Genomic DNA, 10,231 nt, shown 5'->3' on the forward strand with positions numbered 1-10,231 from the left:
GCCGCGCGCGCGCTTCGGGTCACCACATCGAACGGCGAGGTCCCGTCACGAGCGACCCGATATTGACCACACTCCCGTTAGCTCCGTGAACGGACCGTGCCAAAGACCCGCCCCATCGGTTTGATACCCAGGGGTGGAGAAAAAAAAACCCAGTTGGTGGAATTAGTGAAGCGACTGAATGAACGAATGGTCCCTGCGATGCGTTTACAGGCCACCAGATACACATCATTCACGGCACAACCATCTCCAAGCTTCACAAGACCATTTCCGCTTTGCTGCTGCTCAGTTCCTCACAGACCACAGCGAAGGTTGATCACATTAGGTGGCTGACATTTTGCCTTGAGCTAATGCGGCTATTAAAAGAACACAGACAGTCTCCCCGGCTTACTATCAAACCGCAAAACGAGGACAACCGACACACAGGGGCATAAACCGCTGCACCGACACCCCCCACCTCCACCCGAGATGAGGCGGTTTCTCCACCTCTGAGCAGATGTTTTGAAACAGTCTGTCAGGTTCCTCTACTGCAGTTCATACCGCAACCAGTAACTCAGATCTACATCCACATCTACATGTTCTTCGCTTGCACGTTGCAGCACCTTCTGCTGAATTTTAGGAGAAAGAAATTCACCTTTTCTACCCATTGCTCAGTTTGTACCGATTTTAACCCGTCGTTCTCAAAATTGTGGAAAACGATCAAGGACATCGACAAAACGTATCGATTTTAAAGGAGCATGAAAATGTTTATTTATCCATGTTAAACGATCACCGCCGTCAACCCCTGTCTCCTAAAAGCAATCGTAGAACATTTTATACTTTTTAGTGTAATTTTACACCACAGCTCCACCTTTGGGCAGGATTTCAGATTGATCAAAGATGAAAGATCAAGACGAGACAATCAAAAGTGCAACGTTTCGTTTTGTTTAAACTTAATTTAATTTGCACATTTAAAAAAAGTCAAAATAAATCCCAGAATAATCGTACTGTACACAGCATCTACCATATTCAGTGAGAAAATGATAAAACTATCTCTGAAGCTCACATACAAGGCTGTTTCTGAAAATCCTTTTTTTGAAAGTCAACCAATTTCTAAAAATCTTTATCCTCTTCTTTGCTGAAGTAAACATTGTAGGTATGTAAACAAGAAAAAAAAATCACAAAAAAAAAGAAACCTTCATTTTCAAACTGAAGTGTGAAAAAAAAGACAGGAGAAATATTTAAAAGAAATCGGAGGCTCAGTCATCTTTTTCTGGGCTCTTGCTTCTGCCAGGACTTCGAGAGTAGGAGCGACTAAAACAAAATCCATAGAACAAATATAACTACTTTCCTGTCAGTTTTGCTCTGAACAGTCCTCAGCATTTACAATTAAACAATCATACGAATGAATTTCCATTTCAAAAGGAACACAATCTGTCCCAGTCTCAATGCAACCTGCGGAGCGGTGCAGAAGCCTACCTTTGTTTCTGAGGAGAAGCTCTAGATTTGGAACGGCTAAGATTAAAACAAAAACCTTCAGTTTACTGAGAAATTACTCAAGTAGCTTGCAGTGTTTTTCTGTGCTCACAGAACAAAATCTCTTCACAACACAGGCTCATGCTAAAATGCAAACTGTGGCATGCATTACTGACCAACTTTGGCTTAGCTTACAATTTGATGTTTCTAGGATGGTGATCACTAGGATGGTGATACTGCCTTTAATTAGCATCATTTTGATCAAATCTCGTCAATGTAAGACATTCAAATGCCATAGGGACATTGAATACATTAGATCAGTTTATTCAATTTTTTTTTTTGCATATTCCGGAGGCAGAACTAACCGCTTTCCTTAATGCACTGGTGTAAACACCTTCACACTTTTTATACTGTATGGGATTTGAGAATTTTTTTTTTTGCCAAAGAGGGAAAAGCTTTCAGCAGCTCCACTTAGTCAACAAATCATCCCTGGAGTGTAATTATATACAAGTATGCATTTTTTATTTTTTCCCCTGTCACTCCCAAAGTGAAGGACAGCTGTACTTTGTGAGCGTGGTAGTTTACAGTGGTGGAAGCTGTGTTGTTTCAGATTCACACCATGATTACGAGCCCAGCTAGAGAAGAGCGTATCTGCATGCACACAAAATTAATGGTATGGAGAGAAAGCGTCTGTGTATATTTACCTTCTGGCTGCGGAAGCAGACCTAGATCTCCCAACTGAGCCCGATCTGCATTAAACAAACAAAATAAACTAAGTACACCATGCAAATAAAATGTAAGCTGCAGGATTTAATGTATGATATAAAACAACAGCCCATTGTACCTGCTCCTGGCACGAGACGCAGAGCGGGACCTTGAGCGGGACCTGAATGTTCACAGAAACAAAATGGAGTCATTTTGAAATGCAGCAGGTTGCTTCAGAGACCCTGAAACGTCCAGCCCAGATTCTCCTGTTACTGCTACGCTTTGGGCTGGAGGTTTGAGATGCGCTTGGGTTCCTTCATACAGCGAAAGGAGAGAGAGACATTGGCTTGTGCTGAAAGCTCCGAGACCCACCTGGACCTCCGGGGCGTGCCGGTCCTAGACCGACGGGCTGAACCAGAGTGTGAACGGCGAGGGGAGAAGGATCTAGACCTGCAAGAGTACCATTAACCGCTGGATGAAAATGCACAAACACAACTACAAAAACACAAGAGACACGCATCTTTACATAAAGGAGGATATCTAAACTGACTAACAACAGAAACCAACAAAGGTAACCAGTGATTCATTTACTAAACAAATATTGCCAAGACATGACAATGTAACGTCTGTGTAGCAGCTTTTACATTATTCAAAGACACCAGCGACACTGATGATGATCGTGCGTGCCACAGACAGAAAGAAGTACAGTACACAAGTTCAAAGAGAAATGTTCAGTATATCCTGTGAAGAAGGCCCACTGCTGGAGCAAAGTGGATTTGCCTAAGGACAGAGCTGTCAAGAGAACAAATCTTTTTTGGAAAAAAACACTTAAACGCACAAACGCTCGCGCTCACTCACCTCCTGCCCCTGCTCCGGCTGCGAGAGTGGGAACGCGAATACCTCCTCCCGCGAGAACGCGAGCGAGAGCGTGAACGAGACCTGCCCCGGTCCGGATGGAAGTGTGGAGGCATAGAAGCGTGAATGGGGGGGAGGAAAGAAAAAAAGCCCTTAAGATTCTTTTGGCAGAGAGCCGCAGACCAAGATAAAGCCATCTATTACTTCTGATTCTGAACCTGTCCCTCTTACTATATCAGCTACAATATAGCATTTCTGCACCTGTGACACTGGCCTCACCTAACATGAACAAAACAAAAGAAACCAAAACAAAAACAGCATTTCACTTTAGCATTACTTTAGTTACAGCAGTCAATTCTATAGGATCTCTGCATAAAGCAGATCTTTCTCAAGCTTAACAAAAACAAAAAGAAACAAAAAAAAAAAACCAAAGAAAAGAAAAAAGAAAAAGAGGAAAGGTTACATTACTTATTTACATTTGACTGCGATTTCAGGCAAAGGAAAATAAATTAAGAGAGACACATTAATTTGTACTTAAAATAAACCTTGCAAGTTTGCAGGTCGACCCTCTTTGGAACCGAGGTCTAGCAGATCTAGGCGATCTAGAAGTATCTATCATCGGCCGACCTCTGCATCTAGTCGGGTTCTTCGCTTTCTAACGTTGATCGCACTGACAGCCAAATCGCTTGATTGAGACTTGATAGAAGTGTGCAAGGTGCTTTTTCTAGACGGGACCGTGGTTCAGGCGAGGTCTCGATGCTCTCGTTAGCAAAAGCGTGGGCTCAAATTGATAGCCAAATTAACTGAGATTGGCGATCACCTGGGGTTTGGGGTGGGGGAGGTGGGCCCATGCTTATATGCCCTGTATGAAACGATAAGTTGCTGGTAGAAGTGACAGGAGCCTTAGAGGGGTCTGGCTGTTCCCGCCCTGGTCAAAGCAGGTGACCGTTAGGGTGGAATTTGCTAGATGCTTCATGAAATCGTAAAGGGTCGTGACACTCTGAATCAAACGATGAAACCTGAAAGGTTTTGACCAGGTGAATCGTTAAATAAAATCGCAAACAACATTTTTAGCAATATAGAAATATTGAAAATAAAATAAAAGTATATGTGAGTCAAACAGGGAGAGAGAAAGAGAGAGCAGTAGAATTTGCAGCAATATACATGTAGACTCTCCAGTGTCAATGTTCTTTTAACAGAAATACAGTACTGACAGGTTTTTGAACAATACGAGTTTAGTGTTTGAGGCCACAGAAGTGTCTATCAGTAACGGCATACTGGTACAATAAGATACTGGTGTCTCCTGGTCTGGCTGTTCTTACCTGCTTCGCCGGCGACGACTGTAGCGGTGACAGTCGTAGGCATAGTGCCCCTTCTCACCGCATTCGTAGCAGCGGTCGTTGGGGTCAAAGGGGCGACGGGTGGGCGGGCGGTCGTAACGTGAGCGGCGCGGCATTCCGGTCGATAACTCCACTCGCACACGAGTACCACAGATCACTCTGGGGAGCAGGGGACAAGAAAACACAACAGGGGGGGATCATGCAAACTGATCACGTCAAAAGCTGTAATTGGATCAGCGTGTGCTCAGGAGAGAGAGAAGCCTTTCATCAGCCCCAATCTAGTACCTCTTCAAGCAAGCGCGATGGTGAACCCTTGGTTTGGATGTGCACCGGGCTACCAGTTCGTTAATTTAGGGAAATGGCTTCAGTCTAATTAGCATCGAGTCTCTGCGCCATAGTCAGCCAACGTTCGCACGGTTTTTTTTCTTTTCTTTTCTTTTATATTTCCAAAGAGCAAATTACCAACACCGATCACTTAAGCGACCGCTGGATGAGCCTTCTAACAACTTAAGGCTTGATGTGCCGAAGAGTCCTCTGCTGTCCTGATGAAATGGGGGGTGGGGGCTGGGTGGTGGCGTCTCCGCCCACTTACTTGCCATCGAGGCCACGGACGGCGTCCTCTGCATCTCTGGGATCTTCAAACTCCACAAAGGCAAACCCAGGCGGGTTCCTAGCGATCCACACAGTTCTCAACGGCCCGTAATACCCGAACGCTCTCTCAAGCTCTCCCTTCCCTGCACCAGTGCCCAGGTTACCCACGTAAACTTTAGTCTCTGCAAAAACGAGAGGAACAAATAGGACACTGTGGTTCAGCTGCTTCTGGCCTCTAGACCTGATGTCCTGGACAGAGATTAGGGCCAAATCGTCTATTAAACCCTCACTTACAAACATCTCATTTCTATCATCACCAGCAGTGCAGGCTAAATTCAGTCTGGTCCAGGACCTTAAACCACCACAGCAAATGTCCTCTTGTGTGTCCTGAACTCCTGACCTGGAAATCTCGTGCGCTCTCTAGCTGCAAAGACTGCAAGACCAGATAGCTGTATTGAAAGGTCAAGCTGTGCCTACCGCGAGTGTACTACTGAATGCCACTGATTATTCGGGGGGATTCGTTGCGGTCGCTATAGTCACGGCCTAATGAGAGTCACGTGTTATAGTTGCTGAATACCCATCCAGGGATTCTTCCGGGGCAGATAAAGCTGGCCACAGCTGTTCTCAACGACTACAAGCCACGTGGTTTCAAGTCACTATATACTGAAAGTACTGACACAGTAAATAAAAAAATAATAATTTTTAAGTTCCATAAAAAAAATAAATAAATAACAATGCTCCTCAAACACAAAAAGGTAAAATGTTCTAAATAATCGTCAATAATGGCAGACTTCATTATTTTAAGACACACTGAAACAATTATGTTCAAGAATTGAGTGTCACAAAATATTTCACAAATCAAATTACATCAAACGAACCATGATTACCCTAATACAGTTTAATTCAGCTGCCAATAGACACCAATCAATCATATGTGCCAACTGAGAATCGAAATGTCAAAAACAATAATTCAGTAGGCTATCTATTTTAGTACTTTGAACAAAATTGAGCTTTTTCATAAGATGTACATAATCAAATCATTATCAAGCATAATCACAAATCGGTGGTTCAGTGCAAATAACAAGAAAACGTTACCTTTGTGTATTAACTATGCTATTAATTCTCAAAGTAAAAATAGCTAATTTTCATATGTAACCTATATAAAGTAGGCTAGTTCATGTTGTACTGGGCAGATTCATTAAATATTACAAGCATTAAATTTAATTTATAGTTTAATTTTCCTACAAAGTGAAACTCCCCAGCAAATATTTTGTTCAAGGTCTGTTCTACCTTGTGATCTAAGGAATATAGAAATCATTTTCTTTTTTAAACTTCGTTCTTTTAGAAATACTCGAAATTATTTCAGTTCCCTTTGAAGAGCCTACTTTCTTTTTACTGTTACAATGTGCAATTTCATCTTGCGCCTCTGTGATGATTAATGATCATTAAAGAAAAACAACGGGGTCATTAATTTTTGCAAAATTATTTAAGTGTATTTAATAAAATATACAGAACATCACAATGCGCAGTACACTTAAGAACAATATTCAGTGGTCATAATTACAAGTTAATTGAATATGTCAGTTGTGCACTCAAAAATATAAACAAATATGAATGTTATCTTATCAAAGAAAATATCAACAGGACTTTTAATCAGCATTAATTTAACGTAGAGGCTGCCGCTATTGTAACACCCAGTGCAATTTTTAAGTCTGACTAAAGTCACACACACACACACACACACACACACACACACACACACACACACACACAGTCCAGGGTCTGTATGACCTTTGGCAAAGGAGCTTTAACGTGAAGCACAACGTAGAATACATAAAAAGTTACACACGATGGTTAACTGTGGGTCTTTCAGTTCCACCACCATTCTGAACACAGACATTGACAGGGGCGTGTTCATTCATAGCAGGTGTAATGTTAATGCAATCACACCAGTAATTTGCTCTTTGAATCATCCACCAAAACGAGTATCCACCCAAACTCAGCAGCTGGCCAGCAGGTTTAGCGGACTCGCAGACGAGTCCTACCACTTCGGCTGGTTAGCTAGCGAACGTTAGCCAGCCGACTAGCTGCCTGACGGGACGGTGTTTACAGAGAAACACGGTGCGGGATTCGCCGCTTTTAGAGTAACGGAGCTGTTCACCGTTACCATTAACGTAATGTAAAGGTTTAAATAAATAACGGGCTCTCCATCAAAGAATAATCGGCGTGTTTTTTTCCCTGACGTTGTCCAATACAAATACATGAAGCTAAACAGCTAGCTTCGCGCTCAAATTGACCCGTGCGCGTGCGCGCGCAACAGCCGCCGCCATTACACGCGCTTGAGCCGCACAGCGCGCGCGGCACGACCGCGCCGTTCGAACGCGATTATTCGCGCCCGCGTACACAATCGATCCGAACGTCCTTTGCTCGTTTACAACTGACTTACCTCCTCCGTGCCGACTGTATCTTGACATCGCACGACCAACTTTAACCGACAGACGCGTTGGCTACGCGAAAAAGAAACGTCGCAGACGTCGCCTCGTCCAGCGGAAGCGCGACGATGTGTGTCCGGTTTAAAAGTCCGGAAGTGTCCGCTCGTGGTTCCTGTGCGAGGCCACGTGCCGAAACAAAACAGCGGCGCGTCGCAGCGTTTACCAACATGCTTTTCATAAGCGTGTTACATATCCTGGATAAGTAGAGCGTGGAAAAGCAGTGTTAACTTTGGTGTCTAGCTAACGTGATTTGAAATGCAATATTCTTGGCATTCTCAATAGCCGTTTACAGTACAGTTTATGTACTTGCCTGTAAGATCTGTCTCTACGTGTGTTGCTAACTTCGATCTCAAAAATCAAAACAATGAGTGAATGGTGTGATATGATACCGCAGGAATGGCACAAGTATGTAAATCAAGAGGTAAAGATTACAGCGCGTGATAAACAGCAGCATGAAGGGTGGGTCTTCACCGTGGACCCCGTCTCTGCAAGGTATGAACACTGAAATGCAGTAACATTAAACAGAGGTGTCAATTCCAGGTTCAGAAATTCAATGTCCTCACCAGGATTTTGCTCGGGCTTCCTGGATTGTGTTGATTCCACTAATTTTAACCTGGATTGCACTAATTAGAAAATCTAGCAAGCTTGAGCAAAATCCTGGTGAGGACTTTTACTTTCTGAACCTGGAATTGACACCTCTGACAAACAGTAAAAACATTAAGCAGCATCCAATTGCTATGCATTTTGTGTTAGCATAGGGGAAAAAAACTCCACACATTACCAACTGGTTGCAAGTTTAAAGCTTTATTTTGTTCTTGGGGCTGTGCTTCCATCGATGTTGCTAGCCTCAAAGCCCGTTCCACATTACTTTCCTATTTTTCATGGAAGCAGTAAAAATTAATCTGTGAGAAGCATAGGGGGGGGATTATAGCTTGCAAAATTAACTAAGTAACTTTGTTCTGTGAATTGTGGGATTACATTGACGAACCCTGTTGAAAGTCCACAGAATGACTTCTGCAGTTTTTCATCTTTGGCCATGTTTGCTTTTTCCACTTTGTGCGTTTATATCTCTGTGTTTAATAACTCGCCCGTTCCCACGGCTGTCTTTTCTGCAAGTGTGGTCCTTGTGACCTTTCCGGAGGCGGGGGGTGCGTGTGTGACGGTGGTGCTGGGCCACGCCGTGAAAGAGGTGCAGGTCATCAGGGGCGGAGACGATGAGATCGCCAGGCGTCTGACGTCTCTCTTCATGCCTTCTGGGTGCCAGACCTTCACCTCACAGAAGCTCAAGGAGCGTAAGGACAACCTGCGTGCGTGGCTGGAGAAGAACCTTGTTCCCGTTACAGACGATGGAGAAGTTCTGCGAGTGGCCAACGTTCTCACCATCAGCGCCCCCTATGGTGTGGAACAGTGCATTAGCAGCAATGAAATAATCCTGGCGAGAGTGCAGAGTCTTGTTCAGAGCAACCCAGAAGCGGAGAGCGTGCAGTGAGATGTGCGTGCTGAGCTTGAAGTCCAGACGTTTCAAGTTGTGCCCTCTCTGTGAGAGCAGCTCATATGTAATCCTCTCTTGAGGGAATCCATCAGACTGTTTAGCAAAGTTCCGGGCGCTTACTGCAGTCAGACACGTACATTTTACACATTGCCTTTGGTGTAAGCCTCAGAGTACCAGCAAAAATACTGTCTAACTACACTTAATTTAAAACATTGATGAGGTTAAAACAGTGTGTTTATGTACATTTGTTTTGCAATCTAATAAATATGTAGAACAGTTCTGGGGTTCTGAGTTTAGTAGTTGAACACTACCTGTTCCTCCTCTGTGGTACGTATTGGGTGACTGGTTTCTGCATAAGTAGGTCTGTAGGCCATGTTGCTGTAATAGAAACCTTTCTTCTCGCCATGTGCTCTTTCAGGTTGTATCCACTGACTCATCTGCATTCTGTGTGTAGCTGTTACAGTTGGCACAAAAAGGAAAGCAGGATGAGGGAATATGTGCAGTCTGCCTCTCAAAAACATTTTTGAAAGAATGGGTTGTTCTATACCACCTGAACCATTGCAACGTCATTGTGACATTTCTTCCCTCCTCGATATTCCATGATGAATTGTGTGTGGGATTATTGAAAAGTGGAAGCGTTTAGGAACCACAGCCACTCAGCCACTCGGCAAGAACCTGAGGCGAATAGTACATCAAAGTTGGCAGTAGTTTGCTGACTAAATTATTGCAGAGTTGCAAACGTCCTCTGGCATTAACGTCAGCACAAAAACCGGGAGCTGTGTGCAGGGATCTTCATGATATGACTCTCCATGGCCGAGCAGCTGACTGCAAGCTTCGCATCTTCAAGCTCAATGGAAAGGGTTACGTGGAGTGGTACAATGCAATCGGGTTGGCCTACAGTTTAGTTCCACTGAAGGAACATCTCAATGCTCCAGCATACCAGACATTTTGGACGATTTTACCCTTTCAACTTTGTGGGGACAGATTGGAGAATGCTCTTTTCTGCTCCAGCATAACTGCACCAGTATAGAAAGCAAAGCCCATCAAGGCATGGTGGGGTGAGGTTTGTGTGGAAGAATGTTGACTGGCCCATAAAGAGCTCCACTCCACTGAACACCTTTAGAATGAATTAGAATGGAGATGAAGAGCCAGACTGCAGTGGCGCAAAAAGGGGGTATGCAGCGTATGCAACGCATAGGGGCGCTGCACTAGAGGGGGCGCCAAATCGATGCCAGAAAATTATTTGCCGAGTTGATCGGGGGTGGGGGGTGAAGTGCGGGGGGTGCCGATAGTATGTTTGCATA

The 10,231-nt window shown here is 44.0% G+C and overlaps 2 protein-coding genes across 3 annotated transcripts; one reads left to right on the forward strand and one right to left on the reverse strand.

The window, feature by feature from the left end:
* Positions 1-912: 912 nt before the first annotated feature.
* Positions 913-7,530, reverse strand: srsf7b (serine and arginine rich splicing factor 7b). 2 transcript variants are annotated; one of them, XM_077023478.1, is made up of 9 exons: positions 7,390-7,527; positions 4,945-5,125; positions 4,335-4,511; positions 3,016-3,096; positions 2,530-2,607; positions 2,297-2,338; positions 2,157-2,201; positions 1,456-1,491; positions 913-1,290 (listed from the first exon to the last, which is right to left on the reverse strand). In XM_077023478.1, exons 1-9 carry the CDS (start codon positions 7,415-7,417, stop codon positions 1,236-1,238), a joined length of 723 nt encoding a protein of 240 aa, XP_076879593.1. In that variant the 5' UTR covers positions 7,418-7,527; the 3' UTR covers positions 913-1,235. The 2 variants fall into 2 exon arrangements, with proteins under 2 accessions (XP_076879593.1, XP_076879594.1); XM_077023479.1 differs by lacking the exon at positions 1,456-1,491 and having other exon boundaries at positions 7,390-7,530.
* A 16-nt stretch (positions 7,531-7,546) lies between these two features.
* Positions 7,547-9,206, forward strand: gemin6 (gem (nuclear organelle) associated protein 6). The gene is made up of 2 exons (XM_077023480.1): positions 7,547-7,927; positions 8,552-9,206. The coding sequence occupies exons 1-2, from the start codon at positions 7,800-7,802 to the stop codon at positions 8,922-8,924; spliced, it is 501 nt and encodes a 166-aa protein (XP_076879595.1). The 5' UTR covers positions 7,547-7,799; the 3' UTR covers positions 8,925-9,206.
* The last annotated feature ends 1,025 nt before the right edge of the window (positions 9,207-10,231 follow it).

The sequence above is a fragment of the Brachyhypopomus gauderio genome, chromosome 12, assembly GCF_052324685.1.
Source record: "Brachyhypopomus gauderio isolate BG-103 chromosome 12, BGAUD_0.2, whole genome shotgun sequence".
Taxonomy (NCBI): domain Eukaryota; kingdom Metazoa; phylum Chordata; class Actinopteri; order Gymnotiformes; family Hypopomidae; genus Brachyhypopomus; species Brachyhypopomus gauderio.